We start from the raw sequence: 20,762 nt of genomic DNA, 5'->3' as shown, positions 1-20,762 counted from the left end.
TAATGAACGCACTGTCTCTTTTATCTGTCAGAGCATTCAGACAGCAATATATCATTTATAATGATTGTCTTTTGGGCGACTTATGTTTGATTACCTTGTGTGACTGCGTTCGCTGCTTTTGCTTGCTACCAGTCACGTTTGACACAGAGTTAGAATTTCTAGGCTGAGTGGGCCCCCTTCACGCTCATAGAAATTCTAACCCTGCCTTTCTCGACTCCCCTTATCTTTCCTCTCCTGAGATTAATAGGTGGCATCTGTGGAAGAAAAAATTGAGATGGTGTACATTTATGGAGAAAGTGGTAGAAATTTTGACGATGCAGTCGCGCTTTATGCGCAGCATTTTCCTGGCCAATTACGATCACGGTCCTCTTTTGTTCAAGTTATTAAACAATTTACGGCATAAGGTAGTGTGAACCAGAAAAAAAGAAGGCATGCTGCTACTGTTTGTGGAGAAAACACTCAAGTGACAGTCCTAGCTGCTGTGGCTCATAATCCACATGTGAGCACAAGAGAAATATCTAGGTAATCAGGAATTTTGCACATGAGTGTTTGGAAAATCCTGAAGCTCCACAAATTTCATCCAAACCATGTGTCCATGCATCAGGAACTACATGGCGATTACTTCCAAAACCGTCTAATGTTTTGTCACAGGGCAATTCAGTGGATGCAAACAAACCAAAACTTTTTTGCCACAGTACTTTTCTGTGATGAGGCAACATTCACAAACCACGGCAAAGTTAATCGCCATAACATGCATTACTGGAGTGAATAGAACCCACACTGAATTCGAGAAGTCAACCATCAGCGACCTTGGTCAGTTAATGTTTGGTGTGGTATAATTGGTGATACACTGATCGGTCCATATTTTATCGATGCTAATTTGAATGGCAACAAATATTAAAATCTATAGGTACTTGAAAATGAACTGCCAGATCAATTTTAAGACCTGAGCATCAAACTTCGACAAAACATGTGGTTTCAACATGGTGGTTGCCCAGCGTATTATTCATTAGTAGCTTGCGATGTACTAGATTGACTTTACCGTGGTTGCTGGATCGGCAGGGCAGGTCCTGTGAATTGGCCAGCCAGATCGCCTGGCCTTACCTCGCCATGTTTTTTCTTATGTGGTTATCTAAAAGGTATTGTTTATCAGGAAATGCCTACCACTTGCGGAAACATGCTGCAAATAATAAGAGATGCTTGCACTGCAATTACACCAGACATGTTATCAAGATATGTGCAGGAATTTACAGAATGAGTCAATAAATGCATCAAAGTTGGAGGTCATCACTTTGAACATTTGATTTCATAAAACGGTTAGATGCAAGGTATTTACGGACAACAAGTAGACTGAAAGTGAGCGGCGATGGGACTCCCTGGAAACAAGTACCTCAAAATCTATTTACTTTTAAGTATTTGCTAATAATCAGCAATAAAACGAAACCAATCGTTCCTTTTCAGGACCACCAAATCTTAAATGTGAATATGTTCATCTTTAGTTAGCGAGTGGGTTAGTCTTTTCCTCAGTTAACCTTTTACTTTGTTTACTCTGTGAGCTAATGAGTATACTCATTAGTAAGTAGGGTGTTTGGTTAGTCAGTTAGCTAGTCAAATGATTTGCTTGATAATTAAAAGTTGTGTGGCCTCATGACCAAGAAACAAACAAAACTTATCTGAATCTGCGGAAAAAATTAATATCTGGGTCAACGTTTGTAAAACTCTAATTCCTCTCTCTCAAACCCCACACTATGGTGAGAGAGGGCGAGTTTTAGTTTTAGCAAATCAAAATTTATGAGGTAAATAGGTAGTTTTTATTTATCCGTATCCATTTTCCACGCAAAAATGAGAACATGGATTTTCTTGAATTACAGTGCCAACTACCAAGAATCAAAACAAATGTTTAAGACAAAATGTATGTAGTTTTTTATGTAGAACCTGATTCTGCAGTAAAAAATGGGAGTTCGCATCTGAAATTTTAAAGTTGCCTTCCGCGACACCCCAGGGGGCTGGGGTGGCGGGCCAAGCTTAGCACCAGCAGGTATCCCCCTCCGAAAATAATTAGCTTTGGATTCTACACATTTTTTCATGTGAAGCTTATTTTTTGAGTTATTCTGGTTTGTCAACTTAAAATTTACACCTGGTATAACATAGCTTGAAACTCATAAAATGTATCCATCCATTGGTTATGACAACTACTACAGAGTGTTCAACGTAACCATTCCCTTCATTACCCTTTCAGCAGAGTCTCTTTGAGGATGGTACTTTGATATCTTTGCACTATTACTTAAATTTGTCCACAAATTTCTTAAATATGGTCCCACTAAATTGACTACCAGAATAAAATAGCTGCCTTCCTGAAATATGATATTTAGCAAATTAATCAGTTTTGGGGAACCTTATAATTCTCTTAGCCATAACTGCCTCAAGAGGATTCAATCAGATATATAATTAGACCAGCAATTCAGCACTACAAAAATGAAGGTTAATTCCTCTCTTCCTCTTGTTAGGGACCCATAAAAATCAACAGCAGTTAAGTCCCATAACCCTATAGGCGTTGGATGCAGTTTCAACTTACGTGGTAGAACCATGTCCTTTACTTTTTGACAAATATATAATTGTTTGATATTAACTTTAACGAATACTGAGGTGACAAAAGTCATGGTATACCTTCTAATATCATGTCAGACCTTTTGCTCATTATTGTGGAGTAACTCAATGAGGCATGGACTCAGAAATTTGTTTGAAGCCCCCTGCGGAAGTACTGAGCCATGCTGCCTATACGGCCATCCATAATTGCACTTGTGGTCTAGGGGTAGCGTCTTTGATTATTAATCAAAATGCCTTCAGTTCCAGGTTCAAAACCCACCACTGCTTAAATTTTGATTAATAATCAGCATTGGCAGCCAAAGACTTTCAGCATAAGAAGTCACCCTAATGCTGCAAATGACCTTGTCAAAGAGGATGGAGGAGCAGACAGAGATTCAGGGCACTCTCTTGTCCTTGGGGTGGGAAACTGCCCCAAAGGTGGAAGAATCAGCAATGATCAACATCATGAAGATGCAGAAGGCAATGGAAACCATTGCATTAAAGACACACAACATGTGTCCACAGGACATGTGGCCTGTAATTGAAAAAGTGTCATGATGATTTCTCCATTGGCAAAAGATTCTGGAATAGTCCCCCATTTGGATCTCCAGGAGGGGACTGCCAAGTGGGAGGTGACCATGAGAAAAAGCATGAATAACCAATGAAAGGATGATGAGTCAGGGCATGGAATGTTGGAAGCTTGAATGTGGTAGGGAGGCTAGAAAATCTGAAAAGGGAAATGCAAAGACTCAGTATATATAGTAGGGGTCAGTTAAGTGAAATGGAAAGAAGACAAGGATTTCTGGTCATATGAGTATAGGATAATATCAACAGCAGTGGAAAATGGTATAACGGGAATAGGATTCGTTATTAATAGGAAGATAGGGCAGAGTGTGTGTTACTGTGAACAGTTCAGAAATAGGGTTGTTCTTATCAGAATTGATAGCAAACCAACACTGACAACAATAGTTCAGGTATGCATACCAATGTCACACACTGAAGATAAAGAGATAGAGAAAGTATATGAGGATATTGAAAGGGAGATGAAAATTTAATAGTCATGGGGGACCAGAGTGCAGTTGTAGGGGGAGCAGTAGAAGAAAAGATTACAGGAGAATATGGGCTTGGGATAGGGAATGAGAGAGGAGAAAGAATAATTGAGTTCTGTAATAAATTTCAGCTAGTAATAGCCATTCATAAAGATGGGGTACATAGTAGACAAATGTGTTAAATGTGCCCTACAAAGTTTGATAAATATAGTGGAAATCAGAGGGTACCTCAAGAAAGAGACGAAAGATGACATCTTAAAGGCGGTGAGTACCTTGAGTGAATGTTTCAGTCTAATGAAATTGGACATGAGTGTGGAAAATTGCTAAAAATAAAGACAACGCCAGCTCAGAAAGTGAGGTTAGCAACCCCCAGACAGAGGGAAAGAACTGCAACGCTGGGGGACAAGTGGCGCCATCTGTTGACCCAATACCAGAAATCGAGAGTGGCAACCAGCACATACCAACTCATAGTGGAACTACTTGTAACTACAACAATGGACACAGTATTAGAGGCAAAATCACAGAAAAAGTAGTGCAAAAGATAAGCCTCATAACGGAGGATTTCACAAACAGTGCAAAGATTATGATGAAGGAAGAAATTGCGAGTACAAGTCAAAAGATGCCAAAGCTGCAGCAAATACCCAACACCATGAAGAGGGAAATTGAAAAAGCATTTCACACAAAAGAATATGAAACACTTACAACACGAGACATTGCACAATACCAAGAAACAGAAACAAATGCAAACGAAGAACAATGGACTGAAGTTACCCATAGAAGGCCAACTAAGCAACATGAGACACTGACTGGTGCTGGACCACGAGATGCAAATCTACTAGCCGCAGATAAGATGGTCTGGCTCTATGTAGGAGAGCTCAAATCTGAGACAGTATCAGACTCAATAAAATAATTCCTCAATAAGAAAGGAATAAAAGAAAACGTGAAATGCGAAGAACTGGTAAACAATAATAATACGAAATCCTTTAAAGGAGGCATCCCCTTTCACAACTTTAGAGTTGACAAATAAAGCTGAATTCTGGCCAGCAGGAATCACAGTCAGGTGCTTTCATTCCCCCCTCCCCCCTCCCCCAAGAAAACAGAGGGGTGTGTCTTCCATAAGACACAAGAACACTGTCCAGGGATATGACATAGCAGTCCTAACAGAAACATTTTTAACCAAAAACTGGCAACACCCAGAATTGTACTGCACTCATCTCCATGCAAAACAAGACAACAGAGGAAGACTCTCCTCATAAAACCGGAATTAACACCAACAACAGCAACTATCGAACAGGAACATACATTCTTGACAGAAACGAAATGAAACACATTACAATAATATCAGCATACTTCCAACCTAACAAAACAGCCATTGATATAATAGGTGAAGTACACCACTTCAGAAAAGTGCAAGGAAAAGAGGAAGAAGCACTTTCGAGAACAATAGATGTTGGGAAAGTGGAAGCAAAATCAGACAACGTAAAACAAATCGAAATGCTAATAGACAATTTGTGATTAGAGGAAGCAACAGAAGCGATATGAGAACTCCTAAGACAAGCTGCCAATCCCATGTACAAAAGAAGAGCGAAAAAATGGTTCGACAGAGAGTGACAGTTCAAGAAAAGAAGTTCTAGAAAGCCTACATCAACTAAAACAGTGCGCAGAGAATAGTATACTCCTCAGGACTCTTGCTGAAAAATGAAATATCTATAAGAAAACTCTATAAGAAAAGAAGAGAACACTCAGGCAAAATAAGGAAAGAAACTAGTGGAGGAAGTCTCAAAAGACCCATATATTGCACTAGGCCTTAGAAAAGAGCTGAAATACTTTGCATTGATATGAAAATATGGGAGGTGCACCTCGACACTGAACAAGGAAGGACTAAGAGGGAGACAAGAGGGCAGAGAGGATAATGCCACAAACAACCATGGAATGAGTCCTATTGGCCACAAGAGATCAGAGATGTCATTAACAGCACCAAGACCATAAAAGCTGCAGGCCATGACAGACTTTATAGTGAATATTTAAAAGACACTGCCAAAATACTAACACAAATGTGAACAGAACTCTACAATAAGTGCATAGAAGCAGCCCCCGTTCCAGAACAGTGGAGACAGTCAATAGTAAAAATGCTGCATAAAGAGAAAGGAGACCCCAAGGACCCTAGCAAATTCAGAGGCATAGCCCTAGAAAATTTACCGTTCAAAGTATTCACAAAAATAATAACAGAAAGAATAGAAAACAATCAATGAACACCTTCCCGAAAGCCAAATGGGATTCAGGAAGGGAAGAGCAGCTCTGACTGCAATAGAACTCCTGCTAAAAAGTTTATAGGGAGTCCTTGAAGACAGAGAAAAGTTTAATGTGGTATTTATAGATTTCATAAAAGCCTTTGACTTTATAAAGAGAAAATTAATGACCAAAAAACCAGAGGAAACCCTGGGAGAAAACAATATATGGACACGAATCATAAGCACAGTACTGCAATGGAACAAAATAAGTATCTCAGACAACTTCTCCCTCTTGGAACCGATACACCATACAAATGGAGTACTACAGGGAGACCCACTGAGTCCTCTGTTATTTATCCTTGCAGTGGAAGAAATTGTAAGAAAACCTCAAAGGGAAGCTATAATCTTATATGCATATGGAGGCGTTATTGTAATAGGTGCAGAGGACATTGCAAAATTACAAGAAGCAATGAACGATATGGAAGATTGATGTGTCAAACGTGGCTTCAAAATAAATGTGGTGAAAACAGAAATGATGATACTCAGAAGTGGAGGAAGAGCACCTGCATCAGCTGAGATCTTCGTATAGGAGAGAGAACTGAAGATTGTACCAGACTTCAAGTACCTAGGGGTCACAATACAAACAATTTGAAAATGTTTCACAAAACACGTAATGGAGAAAGCAATGTAAGCAATAACGGCAATCCGTGAAATACAATACATCAGAGCCTGGAGACAGCAATGGCACTATTCAGAGCCAAAATCTTCCAATACAGATGTACGGCATAGAAATTATCGGATCACGTCTTAAAGTGAAGAACCTAATGACACTAAAAAGAGTGAAGGTGGCCTACATAAAGAAAGCAATAGGATTGTCCAAAGCAGCATGATCCAGACTTGTATACCTGCTGGCATGGGGACCCTTTCTCATTGAAGACCTATGGACAAACCTGATGCTACCCAACAGCAGCTCTTTGGAAAGTCTAATTAAAACATTGAAGGAAAAAAGGGAAGACATACCTCCGCAATGATTGACCGAACATGGACAAAGGAAAACTTTGAAATGAGACACATGATCACCAGAATGGCAGTCCACGTTTTCCACCACCTTATTGGCAACAACACGTCATATCATGAACCAAACACAGTGTGTGAGTGTGAACTGTGTCATCAAATATGCAAACATTACCATATAGAACTCTATACCAAGAAGACACAGTCTTGCAAATCACAATATATAAAATTTCTAATTTAGTTTATTATTATCATTGTACTTTGAATTTGTATGGATATTCGGTTGCAATAAACTTATTATTGTAATAGCGAATATTCTGTTCAAGATTCACAAGAGGAGGTTGTATATTTGGAAAAGGCCGGGTGATAAGGGACGATTTCAATTAGATTACATCATGGTCAGACAGATTCCAAAATCAGATACTGGATTTAAGGCATACCAGGAGCAGATATAGACTCAGATCACAATACAATAGTGATGGAGAGCTGGTTGAAGTTTAAGAGATTAGTTAGGAAGAATCAGTATGCAAAGAAGTGCGATACGGAAGTACTAAGGAATGACGAGAGACACTTGAAGTTCTCTAGGGCTGTAGATACAGAGATAGGGAGTAGCCCAGTAGGCAGTGCAGTTGAAGAGGGGTGGACATCTCTATAAAGAAAGAAAAACATGGGTACAAAGAAAGTAACTGTGAAGAAGCCATGGGTAACAGAAGAAAGTACAAAACCCTATCAAATAAAAACTCACAATACAGGCATGTTCGTTGTAAAGCAGAAATCTCTTGACACAGATTTCTTATCTTCATGTCACGTTGAGTTGCAGACACACAACAAAGAGCCCATTACACGTTAAGCGTTTGACCAAAGCCTTCATCAGGAAAGAGAAACATGTACACATTCACACAAGGAGGCACACCTCACACACACAAGACAACTATCTATGGCTGCTCAGGCCTGAGCAGCCAGAGAGATAGCGGTCTGTGTGTGTGAGGTGTTCTTGCTTGTGTGAATGCGAGTGTGCCTCTCTTTCGTGATGGCAGCTTTCCCTTTAGGGTGTTAAATCTGTTTGTTGTGCCTGTTTGCAACTCAACATGTCATCTTTATCAATCTATCCTTTCCATAATTGTTGATATTCCAACCTGGGCTTCCCATCATTTGAAATGTACGATGTGATATGACCCCAAGTTATCATGGTTGAAGATGAGCAGTAACTGAACTGAATGTTATTACAAGACATTGTTTTTCCAGTACAACAAATTATGACATAATGAAATAATGAGCACAGGAATCCTCCACAATGCAAGTGGTTTACCTCTCCAGTATAGGGCTGATCATTAGTGTGGTAATGTTGGCCAAAACCTTGAGAGCAGTGCCTGCATAGGAAATTCTCATCATGCTTCTGTCTGCTCCCACTCACACATGAAACAATCAAAGACAAAACAAACAGTAGCACATAACATTACTTATTAAAAATTACATTCTGTTGACATTGGTAGAATGAATATTGCTTACTATATATCATAATCACATATGAGTTAAGACATACTGCAATCCCGAGGTATCAGTGCAGTCTGTACTGACACTGTAGATAATGTCAGTCTTAGTTGAGCTGTATGTCTGTTGCTTGTGGGTTGTCAAACTAGCTGATGTCAGTAAATTCAGGACCATTGTTACCAATACTTTGGCAATTTACTGTTAAAAATTTGATATCCGAAGTGTCTATACTCTGTTCACAGCTTGATTTTCCTCTTTGCATGTCAACTGGTGAGTGTTCATCAGTCGATGGAGTTATCGCCTAGCCAAAACATCCCCAGGTGCACTCCACAAGTACCCTGCTATTCGAACAGCTGCATCCTCTTTGTAATAGACTCCTGATCTATCTAGGAGAGCCCTACAATTCTCCACCCTCAGGTCCAAAAATCTGCATCCAAGATCATTACAGAATTGATGGAGACTCTGATCAATTTTGTGTACGCTTCTGTAAATTGTAAGCTCTCCTTTCACCCTATGAGTGAGGCTAGTTATCTTCACCAGCTCTGTCAGCCACACATGCAAACTGAGGATGGCCTCAGAACCCAAGTAACAGTTGTCATTGGTGCTGACGTGAGTCACAACTGGAAGATTACTGCACCTTGCATCCTCGATAGCTGCAGGCAGGGCCTTCTGCACATCTCAGATGAGGCTGCTCTGGCAGACATACCAAGCACACATTGGACTTCTTTGCAACCCTGAATGCTACTCCTGTATGGGACTTCATAACACACCTAACATTGGAGTTCCCAATAACTACAAACCTGAGCCCTGTATGCCTGCTTGGACTCTGCTGAAGGGGCAACCACTTGTCTCCTCACAGGGTGAATGAGTGAGGCCGGACAGTCACTTATCACTGTGATAGTCTGCCTCAAGTGATGTAAGTGCATTACAACGTGCCGCTAAGTATGCAGTGAGCATGGTTCCACCATGTCGAGTAAGCTGTAAGATGCATTGGAAGCAGAGCCCTTGGGTGAAACACAAGACACTTGAGGCAGCCCATGCTATGAACTAGTTTCTTTACCATCGCTACACCCCAAGATAAAAGCTTGCATACAACTGAGTGCAGCCAATATCTTCAGCTATTTGTGAACTGCAGCCAGCTCCTCTTGTGTAAAACGTAGCATGAATACACCCTATCCAACCTACTGCTAAAATTCAAATGAAGGCAGTACATGCAAAAAAACATAAAATCTAACCCTGTTGTCTCTTAGACAAGATTTTTCCTGCCAATTTGTTAAAAACAGTAACACAAGCTACTTAAAAACATGAACTTCTCTCCAAGATTAGTTCACTTTATGCTGGCAGATGCAAACAATGTACTCTCGTGGTGGTTCATGAATGGAGGCTGCCACCTGAAGGAACTCTGTAAAAGGGTAGCCAGCAGCTCAGAGCAAATCACAGGGGCACAGCATGTAGCATTAAGTGTACATTACACAATTGCTAAAATGTGATACTGCACCCCTTAAGTAAACAAACATATAAGGAATTTAAGAATTAAACTATAAAAGCATACAGAAAAATCTAAATAAGTAACTCACTTTTAGTTAGAATAAAATACACTCTTTGTGGTTCATAAGTGGAGACTAACTACGGACTGAACTATTCAAAACAAACAACAGGGAAAAGAATGTAACAATTCACCAAATAGTTGAAGTTGTGACTTATTGATTGGCACATAAAGGAAACTGAGGTCTCAAACTGCAGTGCCATGCAATGTATTTACCTGAGACAATGTAGCCATGCAGATGTATCTGTAAGTGTGTGTGTACTCTATAGCTGTGCAGAAGATTTACCCCAAATCTAGTAATGTTCTCTGTAAAGTTTATGTGCCAATCAGTGACTCAGTGTCTCATCCTTATCCTTAAGAGTCCGCATAAGAATATTCTGTATGTCTTCTGCTTCAAGGCTATGAATGACTCCTTTCCTTCTGAAAATATGATGGGGAAAGTTCAGCACAACTCACTGAATAGGGCAACCATTGAGTCATCAATGGCAACACGAACAAGAATGAAAAGTTTGCTAGCTTTTGAGTGAATCCTTTAATGAGCTAGAATGCAAGTGCACACACACACACACACACACACACACACACACACACACACACACACACACACACACACACAGCTGAGCAGCTACATTTTGTTGGCTGAAAATGCAGTGCCGGGACTGCAGTTCGGGAGGTAGATTGGAATGAGGGATTGTGTCAGGTTGATTGGGTAGAAAAGAGGTGGGTAGCAGGAGGAGGAGTTGGGTAAGGGTGGCTGATGGTTTGGAGGGAGGCAGTGTGTGTATAGGATAGGAGTGCTTGGAGAGAGAGGCAGCAGGTGTACGGGATAAGAATGTGGCGCACAGGCACCAGAGCCGGAGAGTTTGTGTGTTGCATAATAATGATGGATGGGGGATGGGGTGACAGGACAGAGGAGGAGGAAACTTTTGGGGAGTGGAGTGGGTGCTGTAGGTTAGTGGAGATTGAGGCCAGAGGATTACACCAAAGAAGCATGTGTTGCAAAGATAACTCCCAACTACATAGTTCAGAAAAGCAGGTGCAGGGGAAGGAGGATCCACATTGCATGGGTTGTGAAGCAGCCATTGAACTCTAACATGTTGTGGTCAGCAATGTGTTCTGCCACTGGTTGGTCAAGTCTGCTCTTGGCCACAGTTTGGCAGTGGCCATTCATCCTGATGGGCTGCTGGTTGGTGGCTGTGCCCACTTACAGTGATGTGCAGAAATTGCAGCAGGCCTTCCCCTGACAGGATAGGATATATGTGTGACAGGACTAGAGTAGAATGTGTTGGTTGGGTGAATTGGCCTGTCTTGCATATAAGTCTTCCACAGGGACATGACCCTGTGCCTTGGATTTAAGAGGGGAAGCAGCTTAGGGATGGACTAGGTTGTGCAGGTTGGTTGGGATGGACTGTGGGTAGGATGTCCCTTATTTCCAGGCATTAAGATAGATAGCTGAAGTCCTAGGAAGGGCATGGTTCAGTTGCTCCAGTCTGGGATGATATTGGGTTCTTTATGGTCATAGGAAGATTAGATGTGTGAGGGGTAAGGTTCAGGTAACCCATTTGTGGACTAGTTTTGGGGATAGTGCCTATCTGTGAAGGCCTTTGTGAGACCTTTTGAATACTGGACAGGGGAATTTGGTCATTGTATATATGTCATCCACGGGTGCCCAGGAAATGTAGGTATTCTTGATGGTTAGTGAGACTGATATGGCTCATCTGAGGTGGAGGTCAATGCCCAGGAAAGTAGCACATTGGTTTGAGGAGGACCAGATGAAGGGCATGGGTGAGGTGTTGAGGCTGTGAAGGAATGAGAATATGTGCCTCAGCTCTTTACCCAGGTTATGAAGATATTGTCAATGAACCTGAACCAGACAAGGGGTTTCAGTTTCTATTCATACCAAGCCCTCTAATCATCAACAATACTGGGATTTTGACAGCTGTCACCCCTTCCACACCAAAAAGTCCCTCCCATATACCCCACCCACCAGTGGATGACATATTTACAGTATAGAGAATTTCCCTGCCCTGCATGCTGAAAGTCTCACAATGGACATCACAGACAGGCATTGTCTCCAAAACCTAGTCTGCAAACAGATTTCTCACACAGTATCCTCACATATTTCTAACCCTCCTACCACCCTTAAGAACCAGCTGCAAAGGAGAACCCTCATCGCCCTATATCTTCCTGAAATGGAACAATTGAATCATCTACCTTGCCAGGGCTTTGACCGTCTATCATGCGCAAAAATGAGGATTATACTACCCACATTCCTTCCCATACCTCCTTATGTAGTAGTAATCCACCTACCCAACCTACATAACATCCTGATCCTTCCCCATATCACTCCTATTCCCACTCTCAACCCTTTGCCTGCCCAGTTCACTCACCCAGCACATCCTCTTCTAGCCCTGTGACAGGCTTACCCTATCCCATCAGAGGCAGGGTCGCCTGTGAAGTCCTGCCCGATTCTGCTACCTAGAACATCCTACTCTAGTCCTGTCATAGGCTTATCCTAACCCACCAGAGGCAGGACCATCTGTGAAAGCAGCCAAGTCACATACCAACTCAGCTGCAATTTCTACACAGAATTTTGTGTGGTCTTGTCCACCAGAATCAGTGATCGCCATTAAACTGTGGCCACAAACAGGGTGAACCCAATGGCAGAGCGCACTGCCGAGCACAATATGCCTGGTGTCATTAACTGCTTCATAACCCATGCCATCTGGATCCTTCCCCTCAGCACCAGCTTTTCTGTAATGCATAGACTGCAGTTACCTTGCAACACATTTTTTGTTCCTGTAATCCTCCTAACTTCAGTCTCAACTAACCCAAAGCATCCACAAGTCTGCCCTACAGTCTGCTCTTCCTCTCTCTTGTGATGCCCATTGTACTCCTTCACGTCATCATCATTGTGCACCACACACACTCCCTGGTTCCTATGCCCGTATGCCACATTCCTATACTGCGCAACAGCTGCCTCTCCCTCCTGCACACCTGCTGCCTCCCTGTGAGCAATTAGCCACTCTTCCCTAACTTGTCCTCCTCCTCCTTCCCAACTCTTTTGTTTGTCTACCCTATCCCACTTAATATAACTCTTCACCCCAGTCTTATCTGCAGAACTGCAGTCCTGGTATTGTGTATTTACCGGGCTCAATGGAGGTGCGCACGTGTGTTGCTCAGCCAACACAACTGTAGCTCATTAAAGGAATTGTCCAAAAGCTAGCAAAGTTTTCATTCTTTTTTGTGTGGGCGTTGGCAGCTCAATTGCTTCTGTCCTACTTGTACAATATTCAACATCTGTTTACATTTCACTTTAACTCAGGCACAAAGTTGTTCTGGAATCACGAAATTGCACGAGATGTTGCATTTATGCTGTGTTACAAACTAACATAACTAAACAAGTAGAGCTTTTTTACTTAATTTACTTTAGAATTTTTTAAGAATTTATAGATGTCTTGATTAATGCCAATAGGGGCAACTGAATTATCACAATTTTGTGAAGTAAATACATTGATGTATTCATTATACTAACTTATGATTTTTTTTTTTTCCCTCCTTCTTCTCCAGAGTTCCAGATTAGAGGACCAACGCAGTTCTCTGCCCACTGATGATAATGAAACTGAAGGAGAAGCTCGAACACACTCTGCTGCTCGAGGTGCTACTGTTCCTGATGAAGACTTTTTCTCGCTCATTATGCGTTTGCAGTCTGGTCGCATGGAAGACCAGCGTGCTTCTGTCCCTGTTGTCCCGACTGCCCCTGCGCCACTTGCAGAGAACAGACAAGCTTCAAGAAAGGACAAGAAGAAATGACTAACACTGTCTGCCCCTCCTTCTTTGGAACGCTAGGGGGCATTTGAACAGCTGAATCAACATTACAAATCTTTGCTGCTTCCATTACCGACTGATGGGTAGGTTGTAAGGACATGTTAGATTTTACAGTGCCCTATTTTAAACAGGGTTGGTAATGGTGTAGCTTAGCTGTGAACAGTTGGTGTGTTTGTCATTGCCTGTGAATCAGTTCAGTTTTGCAGCATTTACCACAGTAATTTTGAATGCCATTCTCAGTATAGTTATAAATCAGATGATGTTATCCAACATTTATGTGCCAGGATAGACCAGTAAACAACTTTTTCCCTAGTATATACAACATTTGTGCAGTCAGAATACATTTTCAACAGAATCTATATATTTTATTGTAATATTAATTGCTTGGAATGCTGCTAATATTCTACCTTTAATGGGCTGATTTGTTTCACTGCAAAAGACAGTTCTAAATATTTTTATAAAAATGGAGGTTATTGTGCCAAATCTGCTCAGTTTAGAATTGATGCTATGTTGCCTGTATAAACAGCAGCTGTATGCATAAAATTACCATCATTAAACAAAAAATTGTTTTGTAGTTGCAGAGAATAACTAACAAAAAACAAAAGGTTTGAACGTTTCCCGCATTTGGGTTTTATTATGACATTGAAACAACTACTTCTGTTTGTGTAGTTTTTTGTTTATAATTTTTTAATCAACGTTGTTTGTCATCTGTTTGCTGTGAAGAGTTGCCCAGCATTATGTAAATGTCTGTAACTGCCAAACGATCTCAGTTTGTTATTACTGTGAATTGGCTTATGAAATACCCAGTTGGTATTTTCTCTCTACTTCTTTCTCTGTTGTCCAGTTCCATATCTGAGTGGTTAGTGTGGCTGACTGCCATCTAGAGGTCCCGGATTCAATTCCCAGTACTGCCAAGGACTTTTCCTTGGTTGAAGAACTGCAGCAGAGTCCACTGAGCCTCATCATGCCAGTTGAGGAGCGCTTGAATGATCAGAAGCATTACAAGGTCTCTAAAGTTGACAATGAAAGGGGAGAGGTGTGCTGACCCAATTTCCCTTTATAATACACCCAAATGATGCCATTAGCTGAGGATGACACGGTCGTTAGTTGGTCCCGTTTGGTCTGTCTGAGGCCATGATGATGGAACTTTGTTGTTGTCTTTTTCTGCTAGTGCATTTATCCCCGCCTTCATGACCTTCAAGATGAAAGTACTGCACAGAGCATTTATTTCACAGCCAAAACACTACAAGCCTTCTGCAATAGAATTTACAAACTCAGTTAGGGTATGGTAAATGAGAAAATAAAGAATTTAAAGGACTTAAATTTGCAAAGTGTGTACTGAATTATAAAATACTAGGTAATGAATAGAATGTCCCTAGCACATCTGGATTTTGTTAGAAATTTTCTTGCTCGGACCAGAACAGACAAGAATTTGGATAAATAACAACGATTCAGATAGACTGTGCTGTGAAGTTTAGTATATAACATGAAAAATGAAACTTCCTAGCAGATTAAAACTGTGTGCTAGACTGGGAATCAAAGGTTCTGAGTTAAAGAGTCTCTCTCTGGCATACAGTTTTAATCTGACAGGAAGTGTCAAAACAGCACAAGTTCCAGTGTAGGGTAAAGATTCATTCTGGAAACATGACAACTATTTCTTAAAATGTTTTGTGTATTAAATGAATAAAAATAAAGCAGTTTCAGCAGGAAGTATGTTCCACAAGTGTACATGAAAGCAAAAGTGAGACCCTTATATGGTACACGTTAACTTAAACATGAATTGTAGCTAATAGGTTTTCAAAATAATAAAGTAGTTTTCCTGCCAGCTAGAAGAGCAGTCAGTAATATTTTTTATAAATGAACAAATTACACCACATTTGGTGGGGGGTGGGGGGGAGGCAGGGAGGGGGCAAGGGGTGAGAGCAGGAGTATATCATCCATCTCCTAGAGCTGCACTGCAAATGTGTATTATAGTATGAAAGCATTGGAACAAGTCAGCACAGATCTTGTTGTAGAGTAATCAGTGCAAGGTAGAGATCATTCTTGCAAAGAAATCCTTTATAGCTTTGTAAGTAATTGTAGGATGCTGCAAAATTGTACGTGTAAAACTCAAACAGTGGAAATTCCGAGATGGAATAACAACAATAGAAAAAGATAGATTGTTAGTAATCACACAGAACAAGTGTTGACTTGCAGACACACACAATGAAAAGACTGCTAAACTTTTAGCTCTCAGAAAAAAGTCCTCCTTCAGAAGCAGCAGTCACTTGGGTGTAGACAGTGACAGTTTGTGTGTGTTTGTTTTTCTGCTTCCAAATTAGGACTTTTTCTGGAAGCTAAAAGTTTAGCAATCTTTTCATTGTGTCTTTCTGTGACTCAGCTGCTCCTCTTTGCTGTGAATAGCAATCTATACTTTTTGCATATAAAACTCAATCATTTATAATTATTAAATATGAACACCAGGGTAACTCCAACTGCGGGGTTTGTGTATGATATATGGTCACCGTCAGCACAGGAAAGAGATGACTGATTGGGCTGGTATGTGTATGTAGTCATCCACGTGAATTAAATAAAATGGTTAATGCAAAAAATACTATAGTCAAAGGATTTCGTTCTCCAGTTAGGCTTCCATAAAACCTCTAGATTAATTAAGATGACAGTCATAAATGCTAAACTACATTGCAACACAGTTATGCTCCATTTATTTTAATGTATGTTGGATGCGTGTAGGATATATCACATAACTTAGTAGATAAAATTGAAGTCATTTTCTAAATCTCCATCCTGATAGAAAGACAGAAGAAGAGAAAATACAGTGGAAACTAGGAAGGAAGTCAAGGCAAAAATGTGCTGGAAAACTACAAAAAAACATATGATAAAGACATGCAAGAACAGTGCAATTAAATCACAAATTAACCTTCATACTTACTTCAATATAAGACTGTATCTCTGTGTATTCATATCATTTATCTGCTTGTTTTATTGTTTTCTATAATTTTTATGCTTCTGTTTTTCTTTTGTTCTTATTTATTTATTTCTTTATTATTGGTCACTTGTAGATACAGCTGCGAATCACCCATCGTAGTACTAGTGGATGGCATATCCATATAAAAATAATTCAGGGTAACTGTTCTCAGACCTGTTTTTCATTCTTTGAAAATCAGTTATTTAAAAATTAGAGGTACTATTTGCATATTTTTTCTTAGCTTCTAAAATTTCTAGTTCTGAATTCTCAGAAACTGCAGTATTTTGACAAAGAATCGCCAACAGCTTATGATCATAAAGTCATCCAAGACCATATGAAACATGGCTTTATTGTTAAATGTTTTGTTTGTTGTGTTGCATTTGGAATATTTTGTTTGGAAACAAGTTATGAAACAATTCAGCCCTGTGTGAATACAAGCTATGATTTATCCTGGAATTCTTCAGTTATATTAAACATTTGTATATTTGTTATATCTGCATTTCATTTCAGTAGATGTTTAGTAAAATGCACATCAAATGTCCACATGTTGCAGGCACAATGAAAATGAGGGTCATTTTATCCCCTCTGTTATCTATTCGATGCCTCTGCAGATAGCTTTTCTGTTTTAATCATTTTTGCAACCATCTCAAAGTTGTAAAATTTTGTTGGCCAATATATCATCATTTATTATTGTTACTGTTGTTATCTAACAACCTGTCCTTGTCTTCAGTTTGGTAGCATATTTGCCCTTTCCCCCTGACAATGTGTTTTAAAGTTATTTTCTGTTGTTTCAGTTATGGAATGTTCAGTAATTACAGTATTGGCATTTTAAATCACCCCCAAGTATAATTTTGGATTGTAGTGAGATCAGTGTGCAAAAACACTATTTAAACTCTTTCTCACAAAAACAAATAAGATCCATGAGCTGTTAAACCTAAAATTTTAGCCAAAATTTCAGGATTTCAAAATAAAGAATTTGTTTACTTCTTGTATATTGAGAAAGTATATATGGCCAACATAATTATCGAATTAAGTAAAACAAACACTCTTGACAGATGTAAAACTGGTTATGCTAGTCCTTATATTTGAGATCACAGCTAAAGTGTGTTCATGTGAAATGAAAAAAAAAAATTGACTACTGTTTCTCACAAATTTAATCTTTATTTGTAGATAGGATAACAAAGAAGATTTATATAGTACTATGTTAATGTAAGTTGTTGCAAGGAGAAAGGATAGTGTAGAAACAAACTTTTATTTAATATAAAGTAGTAATTGCATCATTTCTGCTATAACTGACATATCTCAGTGGAGCATTTCATCAGTATTGATCTGCATTTGTGAATGAGAATCTCTAATATTATATCCTTAAATATTCTATTTCAGGAAAGTCATGCGTGACAAAGACTGCAGTATTGCCAAGTCATTTCAGCTTCATTTCATTTACTTAGAAATCTGTATGGATTCTGATAAGGAGATTTGTGGACTCATGTCTCATTACTGGTTCTGAAGTAGTGTTAGAATATTTAAAAAAGAAAAGCAAACAGTGAAAATTGATTTTGGATAGTGTGTGTGTGTGTGTGTGTGTGTGTGTGTGTGTGTGAGTGTGTGTGTGTGAAAGAGAGAGAGAGATTGTCATTTTTTGAAGTAAAATCTAATTCGTGGTGGCAACTGTGTGATATTGCATTCTATGTCACAGAAATTGCCAGACTTTTTCCTCTGAAATAATTGCAATGTATGCAGTTGGATTTGTATTTGTAGTTATGTTTTGTAGCTTATTAGCATAAACTTTACATATGTGAACTGTTTCATTCTCATTTGTAGCTTTCTATGGAGGTTGTTTTGCCACATAAAAGTTTTTAAAGTGAATAGATATTACTATTAATGCAGTAATGGAATAGATTTGTATTTTTTTTCTTATAACTGTTTTAAAGATCTTTTATTTCCTTAGAGGCTTTATGTCAAATATATTTGTGTGCAGTAAAAACTGAAAGGAATGTAGCAGGATGCATTTGTTTAGATATGGAACATGTTCACTGAATGGTCGTGCCAAAGATAGTCTGTTGAATTAAAATACTAATTATAACTGGATATTAACTTGTTACATTGTTACCAGTTTATACCTGACAGGTGGGAGAGAAGGATATATTTAAAAATTGTCTTTTAACTTCATTCCAAAGAAGTGTAATATTAAATAATTCTGCATTAAAACAAAATTATTTTGTTAAATAATATGAGCAACATTTTTGAAAATCCAGTAATTGCAAGTACTTTTTAAGGTGCTAAGTAGTGTAGTTGCTCAATGAAAATAAGTATATATATATATATATATATACACATATATATCCATTAAATTTTTTACATAAACAATGGTCTTCTTTTCTTAAAGGCAAATGATTTGTAGCTGATAGTGTTTGAGGTACAATGAAAGGAGACAAATGTATACTTGGGCCATAAAATTAAATAAGCATCCCAAATATTTTGAGCCAACATTTTAAAAGGAAGCAGCACATAGCGATTTGTGGGCCACAACACCAATATGTTGTGCGTAGTGTTACACGAACTTTGTTTACAGCCATTCCTTCCTTGCCTTGACCCGAGTGCCTGTTAATCATGCTGTCCAACTTGAACACTTAATCTTGGTTGTCATTGTTATCATGAAGGGGAGGAGAAGTATAAAAACAGCGTACTCCTGACTGTATTATCTGTTTGAAAGAAAGCAAAGGGTATATTGCTTTAAATATGATCATGCCTTGTGAAGCATGTGGTGTTCAGATCAATACAGGATTGATCACTGTTGTAATCATCCTGCTCAGAAGCAATAAAAGGATTATTTTACCTAGGCTACAGTATTCACTGATGAAATAGTTTAAAAATGTTCAGTGTGTGACTTAAATGATCTTCATCACTCTTGCCTTTCAAAAAGCCTTTGTCAAACCTGTCTATCACAAATATATACTGTGCCCCCCTCTTCACATCTTACACTTCTTCCTTTGCTATCAATCTACTTGCTGAAGAGGGCTCTTCATCTGTATTTATCTGTCTGGATAATAATGGGCTACAGTTAAAAATGCTTATAGACCTCATTTGCACTCCTCACAATTTATAGCATGCATTTCTCTGTCATTTCTTCCTCCTCCACATGTATTATTTATTATTACTTCCTTTTTTGTTGGATGACCCATTCTTCATAGCTTTTTGTTTACAATTTTCTTTTTTCTTTTATTCATATTTTGCCAACTGTAATTACTCATTACCATTCTTCTTCTTAAAGTTAGCTTGAATTTTTCTCTCTGCTCTCTAACAGCCACAGTGTAGGTTTCTTGTGATACATGTAATTTCCATAAGCTTCATAAATACAGTGTAGCTACAAAATGCAACAGAATTTCATTCTGTATGACAAATTAAAACTGTTTTCGAAACAGTGTAGATATTTAGCTCTTCCTGGGAGTACACAACCAATTGCAACTTGTGGAAGATCAAAACTTTGAGTCAGTTTGTGATGTGTGTGCAAGGTAACACAAATGGTAGTACAGTGCTTGTGAAAGACTGATCAGATTCTAATCTAGCACATAGTTATAGCTTTTCCTTTCAGTCAACACAGTGTGTACGCAGAAGAGTGTAATAATTCTCCCTGAAAGACACTTACCTTCCTCTGTTTATTTAATTTCCCAGTAGAGGAATGAAATGCTTAATGTTTGTTTTCAATGAAAAGAACAAGTCATTTTCTTCTTTTTAAAATGAACTCATTTTACTTTTTTGCCTGAAAATGATGATGATGATGATGATGATGATGATGATGATGACCTGTTCAAAGGTAAAATTAAAATCTGAATTGTGCCGCTTGAAACATTGACTGTCAGAAGGCCACCAGTAGAACCTATACAGGGCACAGGGTACTCCACTTTGTTTAGGACAACACATCTTTGGACAGGCAACCACTCACTTATAGTGGACTGATGTATGATATTCACACTGGCTTTCAAGCTCTTGCTCTTTTCTAGCAAAAGTACACACATTTACACACACCCAAATGCGCACTTCCCCAGCAAGAT

At 39.1% G+C, this 20,762-nt stretch overlaps 1 protein-coding gene across 3 annotated transcripts in view; it reads left to right on the top strand.

Annotated features, from left to right (window-relative positions):
* The window catches only part of LOC126484347 (G-protein-signaling modulator 2), a 142,543-nt gene extending 122,821 nt beyond the window's left edge, over nucleotides 1–19,722 (top strand). For 2 of the 3 annotated variants that reach the window (XM_050107821.1, XM_050107809.1), the window contains exon 13: nucleotides 13,488–15,622. In XM_050107821.1, coding sequence (XP_049963778.1) covers nucleotides 13,488–13,730 — 243 coding nt within the window. In that variant the 3' untranslated portion in view covers nucleotides 13,731–15,622. Of the gene's footprint in view, nucleotides 1–13,487; nucleotides 15,623–18,093 lie in introns of those variants that run through there. The other variant, XR_007587841.1, reaches the window with a different exon arrangement.
* Nucleotides 19,723–20,762: the final 1,040 nt, after the last annotated feature.

Source organism: Schistocerca serialis, chromosome 1, assembly GCF_023864345.2.
Source record: "Schistocerca serialis cubense isolate TAMUIC-IGC-003099 chromosome 1, iqSchSeri2.2, whole genome shotgun sequence".
Classification (NCBI taxonomy): domain Eukaryota; kingdom Metazoa; phylum Arthropoda; class Insecta; order Orthoptera; family Acrididae; genus Schistocerca; species Schistocerca serialis.
The sequence above is the reverse complement of the archived record's forward strand: the minus strand, read 5'-3'. Positions and strand labels throughout refer to the sequence as shown.